Genomic DNA, 24,246 nt, shown 5'->3' with positions numbered 1-24,246 from the left:
GTTAAACAATAAACCACTCTTATCCGGGTACATCATGATCTCATTGACCTTGGTATGGCCAAGATCATTGAATCTATCCCCCGCAAACATAGCCACCTTGAAAAATGCAATGTCCCTCACCAGCGTATATATATCCCTTGGAGAAATACCTTCTACCGATAACTTATCATTAATGTACACAGCCAATTTTTCCAACTTATCTGGAAATATGGGGATGGCCTGTTTTGGAAGTACCAAAGCTCTCGACTGTTCTCTCCTAATAGCTGCTAGGTAGTCCTTTATCTTCCTATGCACCGCAGGGTTTCCCATACTCGCCCCATCATTATAATCACCTACCCTGCCACTAGCTGCAAATATTGCCCTAAGCTTTCCTATCATTGCATCTACTGTACCTGCCGCCAACCTCTGAGGGCAGGCACAGTTCTCTGCCTGAGATGAACCTAATGAAGGGCATGAACTAACATGTACTTTTGTCTTTCCCTTAGAGTCCTTCCACACCAGGAACCTTAACAGATCCTGCGGGGAGGCTGACATCAGATCTTTTGCTTGCGGGAGAGACGCCAAAAACCCTTCTAACTCCTTCTGCAATGCCGACTTTTGTTTTTTATACTTGGTAACATCCTGCTGTAGTTGCGTAATTCTGGCGTCCAGCTCCTCTACATTTACTTGCTGGAGCAAACTACCCCTACTCACACCTAAACGTTTTCTCTTGTAACCACACATTTGGCAGAAATTAAAAGTTTCGTCATTTGCGTGTCCACACTCTGGACATGCTACTGCTGGGCCGCACAATCTTGGGGCTCTTGGTAGCACCTGTGAAAATAAATAAATGATGACCATAACTGTGTTGTCAAAGTCCTTTATTGGATCTCTCCTTCTAGGAGATACATAGAAATTATACATTTTGTAAGAATATCTTAACTTGCCAAAACTCCCCTTATTTAGATCCTCCCCTATATGCATGTCTCTGCTACAATCCTTTCTGTCAGATCTCCCACGCCCATAAGTCCCATTCCAGACGACGTGGAGACCATCCCTCCGGCGAGGGAATCTTGACTACCCCACTCTCTCCCTTGCGGCCTAACAAGATGCGCTTGCCCGCTAAAGCCTTCAAAATAGGCCACCAATACTCTACCGGGGAGGTTTGAGGTGCCACCAGCGTGCACGAATATCCGCATTGTTTAATGAAATTAACCACCTGACCTACCAACTGCACCGGTGGAAACACATACCCTTTTCCCCACTTAGAGAAATCCTCCCCTAGCTGCTGGGCAAAGAAATCCACTGCCTTTGCTCCCCGGACAGGGAACGGGGCCACAAAATCAGGGAGCTTTGAATTTGATGGCAACGCCATACAATCGATACCGTATGGGCCCCAATTTGCCTGCAAAATTCCCCATGCTTTATCCGTCAGAGTCATGTCCCCTTCCGCAAAGGTCCTGGACGGTGCATCCGCTGGGTTTTCCAACGAACTAACATAATACATTGACAATGAGCAGTTCAGGCGCATAGTTAAGAAAAAGATCTCTTTCAGGACATCAAACATCTGCTTAGATTTTCTACCTTGTGCCCTCCATGCAAACAACAATGCTTGATTATCTATCTCCATCCTCACTCTAGCATTCTCAAACCTTGCTCCCCCTGCTTCCAAAACATACTTAACTGCCAAAGCTTCCTTAACATTAATGTGCAAATTTCTCTCTTGTGATGACCACGCATCTCCAACCACTACCTGGGCATCACTCCCCGGGTGTATCACACCCCCCCAGCGCGCGTTAGATGCATCCGAAGCCACTTTGACAGCCACATGCTTCTCATCTCTCCAGGGGAAAGTCCCTGTCCAATCATGTAAGAAGCTCCAATGTTCAATCTCCTTTCTTAAGTCCCCTCTTACATAAATCAATTGATTCTTACGAATTGCCTGAGATATAGCTGCATTACACTCCCTAGTGAATAACAATGCTCCTGGCACGGCCACAGCAAATGAAACCACCTTCCCCACAAACTTCTGTAGCATCTTAACCTGTACCTTACCTTCCCTTAGAATCTGTACTCTGAGATCCTCAAACTTGTCTTTCTTTACTACGGGGATAGCAAAAGACAGCAGAATCGAGTTGACAATCATCCCCAGGAAAGTGAGGACTTGTGTTGGGATCAGGACCGACTTTTCTAAATTCAGGAAATATCCTAGCCTAACCAAGAGTGACGCCAACAAGAAGATGGCTTGTTCCGCCAACTTGAAACATGTGTCCTTATCTAATACCTTAGCTTGTCCTGGTCTTACCAACTGGCCCCCATGTCTATCATCTATATATTGAGCAGCTGGAACTCCCAACTTCCTTACATAACTTGTTGCCGCTAAACCTATCGTGTGAAAGATCCAAGCGGACAAGGCCCAGCCAAATGGGAGGCTTGCACAAACAAATAGAAAACCCTGCCATTGAAAACCTAACAGAGTTCTAGACCGCTCTTTGATGGTCACGTGATCGTAGCCTGACTTGTCGTCACATTTGGTCTGGAAGAAACCTCTCTCTATATAACGCGTGACATCCATCAACTTATCCAAGCTAAAAGGTACCTTCTTTGTGAAAAGATTGAGGAACCGCATGTCACAACATAATCGAGGTTTTGATGGCTCAACCGTTAAAGGCATCACCAAATGTGGCGGGTCTACTTCCCCTACTTTACCCCACAGCTGAACAGCCCCCGTTTTTAAGCGGTCCTCAATCGTTTCAGAAATGAAATCTACAAATTGATTACACGAAGATCCATTAGGGAACAGCCTTTTTGGTGGATACAATTCATCATAATATTGGCCTTGCCACGAGCCCTTAAATGGCACAATAAAATCTTCCACATCAACGCCTTCTCTGATCCACTTCATCAATAATTCCCTATCTGCATGTTCCCTTAGGATCAGCTCCCATTCTCCTGGATATTTATGTATATTCCCTGCTATAAAGTGTGAAGGATTTCTAAACTTCAACATAGTGGCATTTCCATGGCACGTCCCCTCCAAAACGTCGCTGAAGGTGGGAGCTGGGGGGTTGGTGTTGTCCCAGGGCTTCCCATCAAAAGTTACCCATGAGTGGCTCACTCGCTTACACTTGGCTGCCGTCTCAGGGTCAAAGTGCACGTTGGGAAACTTCTGTGCCAAAAGAATGTTACCCTTACCACGAGTGCACTGTAAAGAATCAAAGAACGAAATTCAAATTCTGTAAACTTTTGAAAAAAAAAACCAACAGTAATTTTTTCAGCCCTGGGAAACACCAACCCACAAAGGTGGGGATAAGGGAACAGGAAAGCCCCTGGTGTTTGCCATGACGATAAAACCAGAACAGAAATTTTATTTTTTTTTATTTTTTTAAATAACACGAAAATATACTATCCTACGACTCTAAAAGAGCGAGACACATCTCAAAAGAAGAAATTGCCATATAAAAATTGCCAAAACATTTTTTATTCACGTCCAGTCCAGTCCAGTCCAGGTCCATTATCTGTTCAAATGCCTCTCTCAAACTTTTCATTGTTACTGAGAGAACTTGCAATACTCAATACAATTTTAAGTCATCTCTAATATATATGAATCTTCTGAAATCAATATCACCAGTACAACATACATATTGAAGAAAATCTCGTCGACCGAATATTTCACACAAAACACGTTAACCTTATATTCTCATCAACAAACTATTACAAATTCAGTACTTCTTCAATTTTGACAACCAGATTATCCAACATATTTTACATCTTCACATCAAATTGTTCAAAATGCAACAAACAGCACACTATAATCTTTCAACAGCATGTTCTTACCAACTCGCATCGGGCACGATCACTGACTTCCAAAGAAAAAACATACAATTCAACAGTGTTACAAAATTGCTTCATTCTCCATAACAATAATGTTACTCCTTTTTCATCCTACCCCTCTTCTCGGGACATTTCGCTATCAAATGCCTATTACTTCCACATCCATAACACCGCCTGGTTCTACTGCTAGCCTGTTGAAATTGGTTGCTATTTCCAAACTGAGGCGGATTGGAGTTCCAGAGCTGGCCCTGGCCAGAGCAGCCCTGCTGGCCCAGGTTGGGGCTCCACTGCTGGCTGGGGAAACTCTGCAAACCCAGGTTGGGAATTATCTGGGGAAGGTTGGAAAGCCATTGCTGTGGTACTGCGTTAGAAAATGGCTGAGGCGGGCTGAAGAAACCCTGCGGGACATAGGGTTGCCACCGCTGCTGCATCAGCCCACACTGTCCCGACTGTTGCCGCAACCCATGTGCTGGTGCAGATGAAACTGCCTGGTTACCCTTATTTCTTAAATTCTCCAGGATCCCCCCAACACGCTTTCCAACCTTTCTTTCTGCATCAGTTGCATACATTTCCCTCAACGCCTCCTTAAGGTTAGGATCGTGACGATTCATTCTAAAAAGTTCTGCTGCCGCTTGATAATCGTCCGCTTTTCTATGTCCTTCCCTCTTAGCGGCCGCCGCCAAGTCCTCCACCAGCTGCATGGCTGAGGCAGCATCAAACAGCGCGTCTGGCCGCTGTACGATGCTCCTTATATCTCTCAAAATGGCTCTCATTCCCACTTGCCCCCTCTGGAACCCCTCCACTGTAGCCTGAAGGGATCTTACCAACTGCGCAAGTTCCTGCAAGAATAAAAGCAGAAACATGCCTTCAATTTTTTCAGCCACACTGGCTAATTTCCACACAGGAAAAAGTACATAAAATACCTTTCACACCAAATTAATTAGCCATACAGGCTACAACATGTGAGATCAGCCACACATGCTACAATACCCCAAACTATTAACCACACAGGTTATTGGCCACACAGGCTACATCATGCGTCTTGTTAGCCACACAGGCTACTACCACCAACTAATAACCACACAGGTTACTGGCCACACAGGCTACATCATGTAAAATTGTCCGACATCATGTAAATTGTCAGCCACACAGGCTACTATCCCCAACTAATAACCACACAGGTTACTGGCCACACAGGCTACATCATGCAAATTGTCAGCCACACAGGCTACATCATGTAAATTGTCAGCCACACAGGCTACTATCCCCAACTAATAACCACACAGGTTACTGGCCACACAGGCTACATCATGTGAATTGTCAGCCACACAGGCTAAATCATGTAAATTGTCAACCACACATGCTACTACCACAAACTATTGACCACACAGTCTGTCACCAGGCTAAAACCGCCCTAACAAATTTCAAACAATACTTGTAAACACGCTAGTAAACAACGAACTAAAAATTTTTTTTTTTTAACTCCCCGGAAGCATGTAACCAAACACACAATCTAGCGCTAAAATCTTTCTACTTAGGTCAAAACCAGCATGAAACTTCTTTTTACCTCTTGCGGTGGGATAGGAGGGGCACCATCCGGCTGAACTCCAGCCGCCTGCTGGACTTGTGGAGGTAATCCCGGGGGTGCTTGCGGTGCAGCTGCACCCTGAGGTGCCGCTGGTGGCTGTTGAGGGGGTATTTGCTGCTGCCCCTGGGGTAGAAACCACCAAAAAACAACGTTAACATACTTAAAATTGCGACATTCCTAACCACTCCTCCGCCACACTACAATAAAAGAGAGCGCCCTCCCCACTTTCCTTATTCGCCCTCCCCCACTCACTACGTACAAAGAGTGACCACGAAGTCACCAACAAAATCGTGAACGACACTACCTGTCCTTGCTGCACAATCGGCGCTCCGGCCCCTTGTCCTTGTCCTACCGGCTGAAGTGGCGCTGGGGGTGGCGCTGGGGGTGCCGCCGCGTGCTGGGGGACGGCTTGCGGACCTTGCCCCGCGGCCTGCGGAGCTTGCGCTGCCTGCAGACCTTGCCCCGCTGCCTGCGGACCTTGCCCCGCTGCCTGCGGACCTTGCCCCGCTGCCTGTTGGACTGCTTGTTGGGGTGCTGCCGGCACCGGTGGGCCCTGTCCTGCCAGCAATGCTTGGATGGCCCCCGGAGGAGGGGCGTGCGGGGCTTGCGCCATGATTTTCTCCGACAGCCTCGTGCGTCCGCACCCGAAGTCTAACTGCGCGCCTTTTACTCTAAAGCTCTCTACTTTTATACCCTAGCCTTCATTAGCATACATACTTATTTGCATAATCCCTCTGATTGGTTACTTCCCAAAATTGGGTTAATTAACCACCTGACTGAGGCGTGCGGGAACAGGTGTAGCGCTGCGAATAGTAGCAATGCTCTATCTTGTATCTAGTTCAGAACAATAGAAGAGAAATATGTCTAACATACAACAAGTGGTATTTCTGTATGCCGGATACCATTATGGACTGAAATGAAAGATGCTGTTCAAATCCTGTCTTTTGAAAATGAAAAAATTCCATCGCAAATTCCATACCCATAGAACAAAAACATTCTTTTTTATTTTCACAAAACATGAATACTGCTGTTCATAACTTCTTCACACCTGTATTACAAGTTGTACAAAGGGGACATTTCACAAGTGTTTTCTCTTTGAACCTTTTATTCAGTCTATAGACACATTCCAGACATGGTTATACTCTCTTGTACTGTCCAGTCTCTGACTGTTTCAAAAACAAATTCACCCGCTCCGTGGTTTCTAAAAGCTGTCATTCAGTGTAGACTGTTTACAACTACAAGGAGAGCCATAAGAATCCCATACTGTACCAGTAAAATATGTGGCCCATTTCTGTGGCTCAGTTATTCTTCTGTCTACTAGAAGAAAGCAATCCATATTTTGAATCATTCATTGAACAATCAAATCTTGAATACCAAGTCATTGATGTCAAAATCAATCAGTTTTATCCTTTGATTCCTTTCGAGTGAGGGAGCTCTTATACATGTAGGGTAACCTTTAAGCTGTGAAAAAATACCATCCTAACTACTACTGATGTACTGTAATTCTTGAAATTTTCACTGTTACAGTAGTTTCTATGACGACCTCTTAAGGCCACACCAATTTAATTTCTAGGTTCACTGATTTTTTCATAAAAAATTTGGAGCGAGAGGGCGAAATGAAAATAAAAATTGTAAAATGGTTGGGGTAAAGGTAACGGCTAATCCAAAACATAAAGAAAAAAAGTTTTCAGCTTGGAAAAAGTACAAAAACACCATTATTGTACAGTAACAGCACCTGTACCCACACTTTAAGGAGCTTATAATATAGGCCAATTTGCTACACCAGAAAGTTGGTGAATGTTTTCTTTAATGGTGAAAATTTGCTGAGTGGTAATTTTTATTATGTGGGCGAAGCCACACATATAGTTTTCTTACAAGTATTTTACCGGAAATCAGAAACAAATGGAAGCCTCCATGTACTCCATGTTTCAAGCTTTTTGATTGGCCTAAAGTCGCACTTTCTCGGTTGTACGTCAGAGGTGAACCTATCAACGCGCAGGACACAATCGGCATCCATTTTGATAATAGCCAATCAAAACTCAGAAAAATGGAAGCTGTTAGCAAATACTCCGCGTTCCCAGCTTTTTGATTGGCCTAAATTCAGACTGTCTCGGGTGTACGTCAGAGCTGGACCTATCAACGCAGAGAACACAAAATGTCATTCGGCATCCAGTTTTATAATAGCAGCTGAGACGCGGCAGTAAATCGGCCATGCATTCGACCAAACAGGCGCTCAAGGAAGAAGTTGCCCGCCACGAAATGAACAAGATTGATAAATTTGCACAGAAAAACATTATCTTCAGAAAATGGGACCTTGGAATCTTGCAAATTAAACAGTGAACGGACGTGTTCAAGCTACGCATTGCATTTGTATACATGTACCTGTTAAAATGCCGGCAATAACATTACGGCAAGCTTGGCCGAATGGCTAAAGCACCAGCTACATTGGCGCTTTTTTCGCTAGGTCAACCCTGGTTCGATTCCGGGCGGGAACAACTTTCTTTTAGTTGTCCTTTTTTTTTCTTTTTTGATATTTACAACAATTTTATCTTGCAAACAGAGCATCGTTCAGTTTACACGCCTTTTTATTTATTTTTTAATTGCCCTCAAAAGACGGCGTTTAAACGGTCGGACGGTCCATGTGGGGAGGGGGGCTCGTCAACGCCTCGGACCATACCGGCAGCCAAATACTGTATCGTCTATGCCTGTCGCCTGCGGCGTTAAGTCAAATTTCGAATGGAGGCTACGGTACGGTACCGGACCTGAACCTGATCATGAATTTCAGCTTTATAATTGCTACACAGCACAACCCGTGACGTCAGGTAAAGGCCGAGAATAGGGGTGAACCGAGAATACGGGGCACCTAATGGCAATTACTATTGTGTGTAAGATAGTTTGACTTAAACTTCAAAAAAGGCCACGGGAAAGACTTGCTGCATTTTCGCGAAAATGTTGTCATTCTAGTTGTTTCTTTTCTTGCGATTTTTCCTTTCTTTTCCCTTCGCCCACATCCTGCATTTTTTCAAAAATGTTGACTTTCTAGTTTTCATTTTTTTTTCCAAAAAGTAGGAGCAAGCGAATCCGTGAACCAAGAAATTAAATTGGTGTGGCCTTACAGTTACCTGTTACCTGTAGCACTATCGCAAACAGTAAACCAGTGAAAAAACTCCATTTTTTCCTTACCACGACATTGGACCACCGCAAACGTACTTACCACGACATTGAACCACCGCAAACGTAAAAGTATTTACAGTAGTTTTTAGAAATTGGAGCTTACACTGAGTGTCCTTCTGTCTGTCCAGGAAGTATACAGTTTCATGACCTTAGTTATACCTGTGACAAATGTGGCCTGTGACATGGCTATAGTTTGATAGGCTACAGTAAAAACAGACACCATGTTTATGTGGGACATGGATTAGTCAGCAGAAATCCCTCCTGACAGATTCGTGCTGAGTGGCAGTTTGGGAGGGGAGGGGGGCGATAAGTTCCGCACAGCCCGTAGCTTGACCTTCACGGATTTCACCCTCTTCTGCCGGGTAGGCTGGGATATTGGGAACATCGCAAACTGATGTTTTGCCTCCACCCAAGCGATTTGTGCTCCATCTGTCATATCTGTCTGGGGAGGGTACATTGTTGGGAGAAAGGGGAAGAGAGCTGATCTGGCTGGGGAGTGTACACTGTTGGATAAAAGGGAGGAAAATTTTTCACAAGTTTAGCTGTAGATTTTTGTCGTTACTTGGTTATCCGCAAACTGACGTTCTGCCTCCACCCAAGCGATTTGTGCTCCATCTGTCATTTCTGTCTGGGAGGGTACATTCATTGTCGGGAAAAGGGGAAGAGAGCTGTTCTATCTGGGAGTGTACACTGTTGGGTAAAAGGGAGGAAAATTTTTTACAAGTAAAGCTGTTGATTTTTGCAGTTTTCCTTTATCATCACTACTATGCTAAAAGGATCAAATATCAATTTTGATTGACATATTTCAAGTTTTGTTGCCAGTACATTTGTACCTAGTAATCCTTTCCCAAATAATTCACAAATAATGTTGGGATCTGTAAGGTAAAAACGTGTATTCATTTCATACAAGATTTTTGCCCCATTCTCAAAAACAGTAATTATGGATACGGTCATCGTTGTTGTTTTAAAGTTTTTAAAGTAAACCGATCTATTTTCCATGCATCCTCAACCAGCATACAATATGAATATCACATATTTCTATCTTTGCATGCACTTATAGAGACCATATGATTTATATTATAAGAGATGGTGTTGTATATTACAGAAGCTGTTTCAATAGGCCACTGCCCGTCCTTGGGCATCGCGATGTCGCTTGATTGGATTTTCCTCGGGTGATAGATTGTCGTCATTTTCTCGGTGTAAAAGTCAGATGACGGACACTGGGTCCATCCGTCAAGCGTGGCACCGGGGCATCCTGACCAATGATGTGTGCAGAAATACACGTACCGAGAGAGGCTGGGAGCCATTGGGGGGAAGATATCACAATATTTGATGGATACAACAAAATATCTCCGCGAAGGTTCTGAGAAAGTAAGCGGATCTGTCGTCAGTATCCTACAGGGAAAGAAAGTCAATGAATTATTATGGGTCGAAGTTTTGCAATTTCGAACGATAATAGAAAACTAACTAAAGTCATTCCTCAACAGAACCTTTTCGCCAGACCTTATGACATTGTAGGCAACATGAGGTAGAAAACTGTCTTTGGGAATGGGAAGGGGGTGGTGGTCACATGGCAGGTACTGTAAATGCCTTAAAGTTTGCTGGATTTAATTTCAGGGCCAGGGTAGAGAGAGAACAGAGTGATTCTGGTGGTTTTTAGTTTATGCTTGTAACACGCAGGGTAGGCACGCAGAAGACAGAAGAGACACTGTTGTTTTAAATTTGCGGTGAAGGTGTTACAGCATAAAAGCGTGAACATTAAATCACCGTGAAAATTTCAATTTACAGTATAGAAGGGTCTTTGTCAATATTAGTCAAGGCTGAGACTCTGCCATATTGCTTTGGGGATAGCTTTTTTTTTTCTAATTACACATTTGAGTAATAATCCAAAGGGCAAAATTACTAACATTTCCCCAAAGATGAGCTAGCATTTCGAAAGTTGAAAAACCTTTCAAAGCGCTTCGCCGTGAGTCTAACTGGAAGTTTGCAGTTGAGAAACCATTCAAAGCCAGTACATGCATCGTGAGTCTAAGTTTGCAGTTGAGAAACCTTTCAAAGCTACATGCGTCGTGAGTCTAGCTGGAAGTTTGCAGTTTAGAAACCTTTCAAAGCTTACATGCATCGTGAGTCTAACTGGAAGTTTGCAGTTGAGAAACCTTTCAAAGCTACATGCGTCGTGAGTCTAACTGGGAGTTTGCAGTTGAGAAATCTTTCAAAGTTACATGCATCGTGAATCTAGCTGGAAGTTTGCAGTTGAGAAACCTTTTAAAGCTACATCCGTCGTGAGTCTAACTGGAAGTTTGCAGTTGAGAAACCTTTCAAAGCTACATGCATCGTGAGTCTAAGTTTGCAGTTTAGAAACCTTTCAAAGCTACATGCGTCGTGAGTCTAGCTGGACGTTTGCAGTTGAGAAACCTTTCAAAGCTACATGCGTCGTGAGTCTAACTGGAAGTTTGCAGTTGAGAAACCTTTCAAAGCTACATGCGTCGTGCGTCTAACTGGAAGTTTGCAGTTGAGAAACCTTTCAAAGCTACATGCGTCGTGAGTCTAGCCGGAAGTTTGCAGTTGAGAAACCTTTCAAAGCTACAAGCGTCGTGAGTCTAGCTGGGAGTTTGTCACCATTACGGACCATAGGAGTGAATAACCGCCCCAATTAGTCTGCATCCTCCCCCATTGATTTACAGGGCTTCTTTATTTGGTGCACCAGGCAGCTAAGATGTATAGGGGACAACCTTAGCTAATCTACTATAGTTGGGGAGGACATTTATCACGACTGAACTCTGGGCATGCAGTCTGCCAGCCTGAACTGAACATCCAGAGATGAAGATGTTACGTTTGTGCCTAGTGGCACATATGGCAGAAAGTTTTCTTGCTGTTTTAGTAGCATACATATATTTCTACAGGGAGGGCTTGCTACATGTAGCATCTTCCCATTTTACGTCCCTTCCAAAAGACTGGCGTAGCCATGCAAAGCCAAGATTGAACCAGAGTCAACCAGCTACCAACTAATTAAACAAGTATAAAAGTTACTGTGAGGTTGCTACCAGTTGAGCTACAGGGACATCCCTAAAGTTTTCTCCTAAAATAAAGAAACTGAATAGTATACTGTGAGGAAAGTTTTGTGACTGGTTGAAGAAACACATGATCCTCATACAACTGAATTGGCATCATATTACACATGATATGATAGTTCGTGTTGACAATCTTTGATATGCTGGTAACCACCTCTGCTTGGTATGATCATATCCAGACCTGTATTTTTGGATTTGAAAATGTGTTGGTAAGAGTTTGTATGCTGTGAACATGAGAAACACACACATCTCACACAGTGTAACTTATAGAATATTATACTGTGTACATATGTTTGTAGTGTATGTCTGTGTGTGTGTGAGTTTTGTCTGATGAAACAAGAAGGGAGTAGAAACAGACAGAAACAATATATATAAATATCCTGACTCCCAGGACTCAAGCCCACACCGATCCCGGGCTGCCAGATCACAAATCCAGACGGTAAACCATTCGGCCAAAAGGCTTAAGCCGTTTGGCATGTTCAGTTAAGCAGTCCTTGAACCCAACTGTTACAGTGACTGTGATATAAAAATCAAGCACTTTTGTAAAACAGAGTCTGAGATACATAACCTGTAAGACAGTTAGTTAACTGAGGTGGAAGTCTTGACGTCTTGGGCCCAAAGGTCTTCATTATCAGAAGGAAGCAGCAAGTCGAGATGATGAAGCCATCTCCAAGGACAGCTTAAAGGATGAGGAAGGGACTACATGTTTATAAATTGGTAAATTAGCTGAGCTTGATTAGAAGACAAGGGGCTGTCAAGATAACGGAGTAATTAGCGTTGCATAAGGCGCAGTAAGGGACTTCCGGTGTATCTGTCTTAAGCTTAGTTCTGATGGTACACAGCACACAAGGGCTTCCAGAAGGAAACACAAAATCTGAAAGTTGGACGAAGCGTGTAGTTTTGAAAGTGACTGTGTGGCGGACTTGTTTTTTTACAAATGACTTTCTGGTGGTTGTTTCCTACGCCAAGAAGGTTATGTTTTTGCAGTGCTGTTAGTTTGTATGTGATGGTGTTTGTTTCCACAACTTGCAAAGACTTGGAACGATCTTTTTGTTAATTGCTATAGCCTCCTGTAAGTACTATATTTCCATTGTGATAAATGATGATGAGAATTTCATACGTGCAGCATTGAAAATGAAATAAAGGCAGACATTATCTATCTGATATAAATCATGCAAATGAGGACCTCATTTACAAAATGCAAAATAAAAAAAATGAGGACCTTACTTTCATTATCAATGAGAAACATTTATAATTTGTCACTCAAAAAGGTTTACATCATTTGGTGAAGGTATGAGGTTGTGGAACTCTAGTTTGAGAATTTAGCATCTAGCAGCCATGTGACTTCTGATTTTCCAGAAGTTAAAGGCCAGTACAACAAGACAGACAGGGGCACTGACATTCCCAAACAGCCCCCCTCCCCAAGCACAACAAATCTGGAAAAGAAAGCTGAGAAAGAACCGTGCCATTATTATTAATGAGTTGTTGCAGCCGCCTTTGTGTCCCTTTGTGACAGCGAACATGAGGGCACAAAATTGAACAAACATGCGACCACCGCCCCTCAGCGGGGTAGTGGGGTAGGGAACATTGCCTCTCATGTGTAAGGGACATTACAGCCTTGAAGAAATGGCTGGTAGCCAGATATAACACTCAGGCTTTTGGTGTGAGATATGTGTGCTTCATATTTTTCCTCGCCATCAAATCACAAAAGCATGTTTGATGAACAGAAGAATTATTTACCAGACTTTTTATGAGATTGTTATTTGAAGAAGTCTTCTTTGTGAATACTACTAGCTAGTATATATGACGTAAATGCTTTTGAAACAGGAGTGTTGTAAGATAGCCAAAAATGAGCATGGCAAATTGACATTTTTAGGGAGTGAAATCACATGGGATGTCTTGCAGTCAAAGGTTTGAGTCTTCAAAGCACATGTAGTGTGTGTGAGAGTGACACTGGGTGTCAATATGTCACATACTGCTACCATGGTGTTCAAAGGTGTCAATATGTCACATACTGCTACCATGGTGTTCAAAGGTGTCAATATGTCACATACTGCTACCATGGTGCTCAAAGGTGCTTTAGAACATAGGTCGTGCACTCTTCCCTTTATATTCTGTCAGGATAGTTTTAAAGCCTGCTTGTGTTCTTTGGAGAATGTAGAGTAGTTTTGGGTATATTTCTTTGCAATTTTTAAATGCTCCTTTCATATATTGCATTGTGCCTTTCCTCACAAATATAATTGTACAAGACAGGGGGTGGGACATTTTACAAGGGAGGGTCTTTTTAGCGAATGCCCACAAACGCCCACTCTAGAGAAGTCCGCGCTGCACGAATCTCATTTTTTTTGCTTGGAATATGTCCACGTTGTGCTCCCATGTATTAATCCTGAGTTTCAAGTCAATCCATTGACCCGAAGTGACATAAATCAAAGTTTTCGATTCTCGATGGTCTTTTTAGCGAACGCCCAGCAAAATGTCTTTTTAGCGAATGCCCACTATATCCACAAAAATATCGGCCGTCGCGCAACGACACCTAAACCTACCGCCACAAACATGTTCAAGATGGTGTCCCATTGATGTGTACGGAGTTTCCATGCTTTACAAGCATTTTAAGTCCCTGTTTTTGGTCAAAATGTACGGCGACGATACTACCATACTTTAACTATAGCAATTCAAAATGGCGGGCACTAGTCATGTGACCTCCTTGCGGGACTGTTCTATAAGTATCGCGGGAGGGACTGTTGTAGCATAGCTTCTCATACAACCATTTTAGAGTGAATTCTGAACAAGATTTTCATTTCATAGTGCTATCATCTGACTGATATTTACAATGTGGTCATTTTTTCTGTGCTATTATTACCCAGGTTTGAGGAACTTAGTGCAAATTTGGATATTGATTCACCTCAGTGCCCAATTAATGTACAAAAGGCTCAGACACATTAGTGTTATAAACCTGAATAGGGGCAGGTAACCAATACTAGAAAAACATAGCTATTTATTATTAACAATACTATTTACATTATAATAATAACTCTTCACCAAACTGGACTTTTCTTATCTTTATTTATCACAGAAACATTGTTACAATGAGGATTTGATTAGATGAGTATCTGTTACAGTGTGTACAAACTTATTTCAAATACAAAAATGTATTTCGTTTCACTTCCTAAATATTTTAAAGTATTGGAAGAAGTTGACACATAAACAATATTAATTGCATTATTTATGTGCAGTAAAATGTGACCACATGCTATCAATAGCCTAATAAAATGTTGGAACATGGCACAAGCGGGCTCCTCTTCTGAGTACAGAAAGGAAATGTTTTATAACATTTAGTTATGACGTAGAAAATTTCAATTGTAAAATGTACCTTTATTAACATTTACAAACAAATTGTTTTTTTCTCTTCTTAATAAATGACAACAATACAGGTAAGTAAGGTGTGTTTCCTTTTATAACAGGCCAGGTAAGACGCCGTATAGGTGAGTAAGGTGTGTTTCCTTTTATAGCAGACCAGGTAAGACACCGTACAGGTGAGTAAGGTGTGTTTCCTTGACTACAGACTAGGTAAGACACCGTACAGGTGAGTAACGTGTATTTCCTTTCATTACAGACCAGGTAAGACACCGTACAGGTGAGTAAGGTGTGTTGCCTTGACTACAGACTATGTAAGACACCGTACAGGTGAGTTACGTGTATTTCCTTTGATTACAGACCAGGTAAGACACCGTACAGGTGAGTAATGTGTGTTTCCTTGACTACAGACTAGGTAAGACACCGTACAGGTGAGTAAGATGTGTTTTCTTTTATAACAGACTAGGTAAGACACCGTACAGGTAAGTAACGTGTATTTCCTTTCATTACAGACCAGGTAAGACACCGTACAGGTGAGTAAGGTGTGTTTCCTTGACTACAGACTAGGTAAGACACCTTAAAGGTAACAGCGGACGATTCTCTCCCCATCCCCCTCCTTTGTTGCATCACGCAGATTTCGGATCAGGAGGGACATGCTCAGCTGGGCCGTGTGGTAGTTGTAGATGTGGTCCTCTTTGCTAGATGTGGAGGGGCTCGATTCATCTACGTCAGACTTACCTAAGTCCAGCTTGTGCTTGTCCTTCTCATGCTGTGATCTGCTTCCTGGCCTCTTGTACACTTTGGTACAGCCAGGATGGCGACACGGGAGGGTTGGCTTGGCTGATGCACTCCTCACCGCCTTCTCCATGTCAGACAGGATGGCACTCTCCTCTCTCATCACGAAACGGTCCACCACCTCAGCCGCTTTGCGGTGGAGCCAGTCCCTCCTGATGTGGCGGTCCCCAGCCAAGACCCAGTCAGGTATGACTTCGTCTTGTGGCACTGTAGGGAAATAGTGATATCAGTCAGCTAAATGTTACAAAGCTGGGTTAGTAGTCAATTAAACAACTTTCTGAGGCTCATTAATTATCATACACATGTACAAAGAAATGATGACACACAAACATGTTGTTTCACAGAGGAAGTAATGAATATTTAAACTTACCATCCAAGCTTTCCCAGCCAAACACCACCATACATGCATACAGCACTAGGGCCTCGGTGTTCTTCGCCATGAATTCCTTGTAGGGGTTGTAGGCAGCATGTGGCCCCTTCTTTGCACTCAGGCTCCTGGTGACATTCATATTGCTGCACAAGGATCCCTTGTCTGCTGGGCTGTCCTTGTGGAACACCTTGTCCTGAACCTGAGAACAGAAAGGTTTGAAACAGTCACCATTTAGAGCGGTCATGAGCATATAAGTTGTACCCTGCCAGCAAAGTTATCTGTTGGTGTGACATTTGGCTTGATTCATCCCTTTATTTCTGTCATATCTATCCAGGATAATCCAACTCAGTGGTTAACACTGCTTTCCAGTGGAGCCCTGCATTACATAAATTGAAACATGTACATATGTATGTTGAAATGAAATCATGAAATCAACATCAAAATAAATGAAATAAATAAATAAATAACAATAGTAATAAAACTGATGTTAACAATACTTATAACAAATAAGTGATACTAATGATAACAATATTATACAAATCATGAATGGATAATAACGGTAATGAACTAATTAAATAAATAATGATTGTGTAAATGCATGAACTGGGAATAACCCAGTTCTTCTCACCTCTGTTAGGTTTCTCTCTCCGTGCCACAGCTCATACTTTCCCAGAACTCCCTCCAGCCTTTCTAATGGGTCGTCTCCGTCCCGGAAGGCCCCCTGGATGTTGTCTGCTCGTTCTTGGGAGAGCCAGTCGCCCCCAAGAAGGACAACTTGGAGAAGTCGCTCGATGTTCCCGTCCTCATCCCTCTCAGCTGGCACATACTTGTGGAAGTACTTCAGGATGTCAGCCATCTCAGCATTCACGTTCTCGTTCTTGAATTGTAATCCAAGCCATACCTGCAGATAAAATCAATATCAAGTTTTACAATAACATCATATGCAGATTGAGGGGAATGGTAGACTGGCTTTCCAGTCATAAGATTTGACACAGACAACACTAAACTTTAAGCCATACCTGCAGATAAAATCAATATCAAGTTTTACAATAACATCATATGCAGATTGAGGGGAATGGTAGACTGGCTTTCCAGTCATAAGATTTGACACAGACAACACTAAACTTTAAGCCATACCTGCAGATAAAATCAATATCAAGTTTTACAATAACATCATATGCAGATTGAGGGGAATGGTAGACTGGCTTTCCAGTCATAAGATTTGACACAGACAACACTAAACTTTGAACAAACAAAGTGTCATGTTTAGTCTCACCTGTTCTGATTTCTGTGCCATCTCCTCCTCATATGGGTGGGGTATGTGCCAGACAGCGACATCCTCCAGGCATTTGAAGGCTGGGATCCTCTTGACCATCATCCTGCCTACGTCCACAATGAAGTCCTTTCTAAGCAACTGCTGTACTTCTTCTGTCGGCAATACATCTGTTAGGTCAAAATCTTTCAAGGCTTTTTGAGGGGCAGTGTTTGGTAGATCTGTCTTAACCCTGTCCTTGGCTGCGTACTGATGTACCCAGTGGTACGATTTGGTTGTGTTGTCCCGACCCTGGTGTTTTGGAGTTACATTGAGGTCGACGTTGTCAAAACACAACTGGAACCATTCTGGGAAGTATTGCGCGATTGCAGAGATGGCCTTTAGAATAGTTGCTGTGGAATATGGCAGGTGTGACGATTCAGTGGACGTACTATCCTGGATTGCTAGGTTGGCAATGGCATATGCACCTTCTGGGTATCCAGGTGCGAGTTCTGAAAGTGACTTTCTCCCCTCATTCGTCTTATCCTCCGGCAGGACCCCCACACCAAGGTCCACATCTTGCATCTCAGCGTTGGTTTCTCCCTCTTGCAGAATACTCACACCCAGGTCCAAGTCTTCAAAGTCAGAGCTGACTGCCTTGACACTAAAGCCACACGCTGACAAGTCCGCAAAACTGATTGTGCTGGAGGAGTCTCCTGACTTGTCCAGCATGGCTTTTTCTGCCTTCGCTTCCTCCTCTGCGGTTGCCTCTTTGATTGTTTCCAGGACTCGCTGTGCCATGAAGTAGTGTTCAATGTCTGTTCTCCATTTTAATACAGTGCTGTCATGCAACTCTCCTGCTTCTCGTTGCTTCGAAATCGTGCTTTTGTGTGACATACACATTTGTTGTCTGTTGAATCTCTGGAAGGCCCTCTTCTTCGCTCCTGCATGCAATAGCACAAAACTGTTCCTGTACTGCAATGCAGACAGAGTGGGGTACGGCACGCGCAGGCATATACTTGCTGCCGTAGCAACAGCTACATCAGCATATCCTGTCGTTTTGTATCCACATGAGGCACGGAGACATTCCGACATTAATGGAGCTTGATCTTCAAGCTCCCTGTTGACGTCGGCGAGGGTGAAGGACTTCAGGTCCTCACAGCTAGTGTGACCCAGGACTGAGGTAGCTGCCATCTCCTTCCCTTCCTTAACAATTGCAGCTCCTACCTGCTTCCTTACGGACGCTGACAAGTCCTCATGACCCATGATGTCCTTGGCAGCCTGTTCCCACCTCTTTTCCACGATGTGACGAATGACGGGCAGCTCCTTCTGACGTACATCATACACCCTAGCCTTTCTGTCAGAAGGGCGTTTTACATGAACCTGCAAAGTACAAGTTAACACCTGATGAGAATTTGAAAAATCTGAAGTATAACATGTAAAATATTTCTACCTTGCCCCAGGATCTAAGGAAACATATTCAGCTATCTATTCCATGTGGTGTTTACGGTTCATCTATGCCATACCAGTTAAATAACATACATATAAGAACAGAATAACTAGTGTGTTATCTTGTTCAAATTATTATCTTTCCATTTGAAAAAAAATTGGGCATAGGTTCCCCACTATGACCCCTAACCTGGGGCCAATGGTGTTTTCAAATTCAACAAGTGAAAATGTACATGATAAAGGTTACTAGTACATGCATTCTATACTTGGAACTTCTCTGGTTGCCTTACAGAATGCAACACATCTTGTTTAATTATTCATGTAGTGGTTCCCCTTGGAAATCAACTTCCAGCAATTAGCAAGTTGTAGGGGTTACCGACCTGTCTGAAGATCAATAAATAGATAAATAAAATAAAAAACTTGGAACTTAAAGCAAGTGATAAAGGAAATTATTATAGTGCAGAAAACAAAGTTTTTGTGAGACGATAGGATTTGGGGTTCCCCGGTTCCACAATGTAAACAATCCTTTGTTTAAAAGTAGCTGAGCATTTTAAACCGCACATACGTGTACCAAGGTTTTACTGTTTGGATGTTGACGCTAGAAACCACTTAATTTGTAAAATCATCAGATTATTCTCGAAAATGTGCCCTTTGTTAATATAAATAGCGTTTCGTGTTTATCGTCGCCCCAAAGTATAATCTTTTCACGCGTTTTAGCACGAATCGGATTCGGCTAAATGCAATCTGACGCTAGTTTTACTGTCGAGACGCATGCAAGTTGCAGACGACGTATTTGTTACTTGTATGAGGGCCCCCAAGGGGGGTACCGACAACGCTCTACGCTAAATTCGGGAGGACCGGCTACGTAATACGTTAAATTATGGACGCTTCATTACGCTCTACGCTAAATTACGAAGTTTCCAAATGCAATATGCAAATCTTTATCGTCTTTTGGCTGAATTCCGCCGACGACAGAACACGTGAAGAGGAGATCTATTAAAACAAAACTGATAATTCCATTAACAAGATTCAAACTTTACTTAGACGATATAAAAGCGCCCGTCTTGCTGGCCAGAGGCGGAGACAGCAAATTTCTTATGTGATGTAATTTTCAGCACTTGTAGCATCGAAAGCGGAGGCGCGACAATCCTAGGGGCGTCTGGGGGCATGCTCCCTCGGGAATATTGTGAAATCTTGACCCTCTGAAACACTATTTTCTGCATCTTGAAGGGCAAATTTTGCTCACAGACTAAGCTAAGTGGAATGGCATTTCAATTAGAAATTCACATGGTTTTAGCTTTAAGCTGTTGAGGACAACGCCCGGCCCCATACATCATTTTCAGATTTCGAGCACGAACTGTCGCAAGGTACTAGTACTTACGGGAAAATTTCAGTATTTGTACCCTCTGAAACACCATTTCCTGCATTTTGAGGGACACATTTTGCTGGCAGACTATATGTCTGTCAGAGGGAAGGTTTTGAGGGCGACGAGCGCTGGAGAGTCGTGACGTGAGCGCCGGAGGCCCAAGCCGTCACACAGAGGCCAAGCCGTCGCACAGAGAAAAATTTGAAATCTTGACCCTCTCAAATGCCATTTCCTGCACATTTTGCTTTTTTACTAAGCTAAGTTCGGTAAAGAAATTTCTACTAGTTGGGAGGCGACGGTCCCGCAACATATTTTCACCATGTCCACTGCCGAAGGGGTGAGCCAATTGCAAGGAAGGTCCGGCGAAATTTTCAAATCTAGACCCTTTGAAACGCAATTTCATGCATTTTCACGGGTAAACTTTGCCGGTAGACTAGTTAAGTTTAATGAAATTTTGATTATGCTTTACGAACAATTCATATGAATTACGTTTTACGGTAAAATCCGGTTAGCTTCTACGTAATACGTTAAATTAAAGGGGCCAATATCGCTCGACGCAAAATGCACCGATTACGCTCTACGTTGAATTCGAGCGGTCCCGCTACGGAGTACGTAGAATTAAAACCGCCAATTACGCTCTACGAAAAAGGGCTTTGGGGCCCCCTTGTATTAGCGGGCCGTTGTTTACCTCTCCAATTTGTGTCTACGTCAACACAGATTTCTTGATTAAACTTGTACTCAGTGAAATATCTGTTTAAAAAACACATACCTGGGCTGTTGTTGCATCGCTTGTGTCGATTAGACTGACGGGGGGAATATTCTCGACTGCTTGTGCGGTGCTTTTCATCTTCAGCGGCGAACGTTTCCCTGACGCGAATGTCAGCTCCCGAACGTGTTGTGGGGAAGCTGCAAATGGTGTCTTGACATGACTTGGTCCTTTCTTGCGTAGCGGTGAATATTTCCCCGGCGTGAATGAATGTCCTAGTCTTTTCTGCGACCCGCGGATGTGCTGCGGGGTTTTGGGACCTGCCAAGGGTGTCTTGACACGAGTCGGTGTACGAGCTGTTGCTATTGCAGGTCCTGCCGCCGCTGTCTCACCTGGTCCTATCGCCGCCGCCCCAGGTCCTATCGCCGCTGTCTCAGGTCCTGTCGCCGCTGTTCCAGGTCCAGCCACCGCTGTTGTAGGTCCTGCTGCAGCTGCCCTCCATTTGGCCACAGTCAGAATACTTTTCGCCAACCCGGGTATGTTGTAGTCGCACGTCTGACATATTAGATCCGAGAGGTTTGGATCTTTCTTAACTGATATCCCGAGATACTTTTGCAACTTGGCAGCCGGTGTCATCTCTTTAGTGCTACTCGACTTCAATTTGAACAGATTCTTCTTCCTTTTGCTGCCATCGATAACAAGATTGCACATTCTGCACACACCGAGTTTGCTTTTGGTACATGGTACAGGGTTTGGCTCCTGGGAGGAAGCCATGTTCCTCCCTTTCGCCAAGCCGTTCTCCGTACCAAGTGGCAAATGTTGCCATGAGTTCCCACATTTATGGTGGATGTACGTAGTAATTGACACATGGTCGATAATCTGAGTACAGCGACAGCCACCTTGCAAAAAAACTCGGAAAAGTTTTCTCACAGGCGCCATCTTTGTTTGGGATTTCCCTCATTACCATATATGACGTCAGCGTAAACATTGGAGTTTACGCCAAGGAGCCCGTTTAAACCTCTTATTTTCAAATACATGCTACACGGTACTGTATGTTTCATATTTTAGTGAGATGTCACAAGATCAATGATTTTATTGTACGAAAACGAAATGAAAAAATGGGAAATGAAGCTAGCCTCCACGATCAAAACAGACCGCGGCCTCCGCGATCAAAGCAGACCGCGGGAAGCATGGTTCTTGAAATTCCGCAAATTTGCATATATCACACTCTTTCCAATGATTATGTTGGATTTCACCCATACACCACACTTTTTACACATTTGCATCAAACATGGCAAGTTGTCATCTTTGCCACGGTCATGGCGAATAATAGCCATTGATGAGAAAAGGATTCGCAGATCCCGTCAATAACTGTCATGAAATTAGATCCTAAATATACGGTGTTCGTAATAATAAACCAAACAACAAAAATGATTTCGCATTCAGTATATTGGTATCTTTCCATAGTACTATTTCTCATTTGAATAATGTTCACTTCTTACACACATCCAGCTAGTGGTGTTAAATCATACTGTATACCAGAGCAAGATGTTTCTAGATAAAGTTGCGTCATTTTTGCCACGTTCGTGACGAGTATCAGCCACAAGCCACAATGCGATAATGGTGGGAACTGGCTTCACAGATCGTTCCACCAACTTGGTGCGCAAAGGACATCCTGTTCTCAACCTGTCGTGAAATTTTGATAGCCCAAGGCGCTAAGACAATACCACCTTGCTTTCCTATTGTTAAAATGAGATTCTGTGTTATACAGTAGTTACAAATAAAAGCAACAACAAGGACATCGCGTTCATGAGAAATAGATTCCCATATCATTGTTTCTTAAGAACCTGACGTTCTTCCATGGAGCGATCACGCTACAACACAGGATAGCAGGATGTTGTTTTCGAGTATGTGAATTTTGACATAATCATTTCGCATGGTGGTTATAGGCCAAGTAATGATGGGAAATGGCTTCACAGATTTTTCAACAACCCTGATGCGCATGTGCTGTCCTGTTCTCAACTTCATGTGAATTATTTAGTCCCAGGCGCACAGACAGCACAGTCTAGCAGTCCGAGAAAGACCTAGCTACTTTACTACTATTCAGGAAACAGAAGTCATTGTCCTCGGTAGACGTGTGTGCCTACTTTACTACTGCACGGGAAAACAGAAGGCGAAGGTATGTGAATCTTAGGACAACATTAGTTTCATTTGTAACAAGATTTAATGGTCTATCAGAGCAACAAACGTAAAACACGCTACCTGTAGTCATTCATCTGGACTTTTTATTCAATTTTGGTATACATGGACAGAATATACCCTTCCTGAATAAAACTTGAAGTAAAAGGGCAAATTTTTATTCTTATTCTTATTCCCAGGCATGGCTGAAAATCTGTCACCGCCAGGCAATACAGAATTCAGTGCCCTGTTTGACGAGGCCACAGTCAACCCCTCAGATGACAGCATGGAATGCGACAAAAGCGCAGACGGGGACGACACTGTGGAATACCAGTTTGATAGTGACGCAACGTTTTGCTCTGAGGTGGAGTGGGGGGAAACCTTAGACTCTGAGTTAGAGATTGGAGCACCACTCCGATCGTCTACTCCATACGCCCATAGCCCCAACCCGACAGATCTCATGGAATGGAACAGCAGTAGCGCGGACTTATTCGCACCCTCCATTACCTCCAGTCCGACTGATGATAGGGACATGAGCGCGGACATGTTTGGGTCAGCGTCAAGTTTCGAGGAGGCGTTGCCCGTAGCTACAGTGCCCGTGAACATTGGCGAAGCGGAGGTACATGAGCAAACAAACGTTCCTCAGGAAGAAGCGATGGACCTCAGAACTATGATTCAGGAGACCCAGGACCTCTCACAGCCGCGCCAAGTTCCAGTCCCACAGCCTCTGAACCCAACCGCGAGACCAACGGAGCCTATGAACGACTCCGTTTTGGATCTTAGAACTGTTATCCAGGAGACTCAGTTTGAATGAATGTACACTGTAAGTCCTTATATCATTGTATTATTTTGTATACATTGTTGTATCATTTTGTTGTACTATTGTGTATAGATGAGATTGCTGTATCATAATGTACAGATCGTTACATCATTTCGTATGATCATGTAAGTACTTGACACTTGATCATCTTGTTGTTTTACCTTATGTTATTTAATACAAGGAAGATTCGATGTACGCACGGTTTATTTGTTTTCAAATTCAACTGTGTAATGTATATTTGATGTCACAAAAAATTAGCATTGCCTTTGTATTTCGTTGTTGTGATTTCAGGAGAAAAATAAAGTTATGG

General features: G+C 43.2%; 4 protein-coding genes across 8 annotated transcripts in view; 2 read left to right on the top strand and 2 right to left on the bottom strand.

The window, feature by feature from the left end:
* The window catches only part of LOC118403719 (protein TANC2-like), a 136,200-nt gene that overhangs the window by 84,760 nt on the left and 27,194 nt on the right, over positions 1-24,246 (top strand). The gene's annotated exons all lie outside the window — the stretch shown is intronic.
* LOC118403734 (atherin-like) lies at positions 3,439-6,222 on the bottom strand. The gene is made up of 3 exons (XM_035802534.1): positions 5,706-6,222; positions 5,381-5,524; positions 3,439-4,652 (listed from the first exon to the last, which is right to left on the bottom strand). The coding sequence occupies exons 1-3, from the start codon at positions 6,012-6,014 to the stop codon at positions 3,909-3,911; spliced, it is 1,197 nt and encodes a 398-aa protein (XP_035658427.1). The 5' UTR covers positions 6,015-6,222; the 3' UTR covers positions 3,439-3,908.
* On the bottom strand, positions 16,014-19,669 carry LOC118403730. Its single transcript, XM_035802529.1, has 3 exons — positions 17,442-19,669; positions 16,794-17,066; positions 16,014-16,364 (listed from the first exon to the last, which is right to left on the bottom strand). The coding sequence occupies exons 1-3, from the start codon at positions 18,681-18,683 to the stop codon at positions 16,134-16,136; spliced, it is 1,746 nt and encodes a 581-aa protein (XP_035658422.1). The 5' UTR covers positions 18,684-19,669; the 3' UTR covers positions 16,014-16,133.
* Positions 22,996-23,967, top strand: LOC118403744. The gene is made up of 2 exons (XM_035802544.1): positions 22,996-23,117; positions 23,317-23,967. The coding sequence occupies exon 2, from the start codon at positions 23,319-23,321 to the stop codon at positions 23,928-23,930; it is 612 nt and encodes a 203-aa protein (XP_035658437.1). The 5' UTR covers positions 22,996-23,117; positions 23,317-23,318; the 3' UTR covers positions 23,931-23,967.

This window comes from Branchiostoma floridae, chromosome 16 (genome assembly GCF_000003815.2).
Source record: "Branchiostoma floridae strain S238N-H82 chromosome 16, Bfl_VNyyK, whole genome shotgun sequence".
NCBI classification, from domain to species: domain Eukaryota; kingdom Metazoa; phylum Chordata; class Leptocardii; order Amphioxiformes; family Branchiostomatidae; genus Branchiostoma; species Branchiostoma floridae.
Note: the sequence above shows the minus strand (reverse complement) of the source record. Positions and strands in the feature narration are given on the sequence as shown.

Bases quoted from the DNA above. Each gene is read 5' to 3' on its own strand.
- LOC118403730 (XM_035802529.1), bottom strand. From the start codon at position 18,683: ATGGGTCATGAGGACTTGTCAGCGTCCGTAAGGAAGCAGGTAGGAGCT. The intron at 17,067-17,441 runs GTGAGACTAAAC...TTTTATCTGCAG, and splicing joins TGGCACAGAAATCAGAACAG to GTATGGCTTGGATTACAATT. The intron at 16,365-16,793 runs GTGAGAAGAACT...TTCTGTTCTCAG, and splicing joins GAGAGAGAAACCTAACAGAG to GTTCAGGACAAGGTGTTCCA.
- LOC118403734 (XM_035802534.1), bottom strand. From the start codon at position 6,014: ATGGCGCAAGCCCCGCACGCCCCTCCTCCGGGGGCCATCCAAGCATTG. The intron at 5,525-5,705 runs GTAGTGTCGTTC...TTTCTACCCCAG, and splicing joins CGATTGTGCAGCAAGGACAG to GGGCAGCAGCAAATACCCCC. The intron at 4,653-5,380 runs GTAAAAAGAAGT...TTATTCTTGCAG, and splicing joins CTCCTATCCCACCGCAAGAG to GAACTTGCGCAGTTGGTAAG.
- LOC118403744 (XM_035802544.1), top strand. From the start codon at position 23,319: ATGGCTGAAAATCTGTCACCGCCAGGCAATACAGAATTCAGTGCCCTG.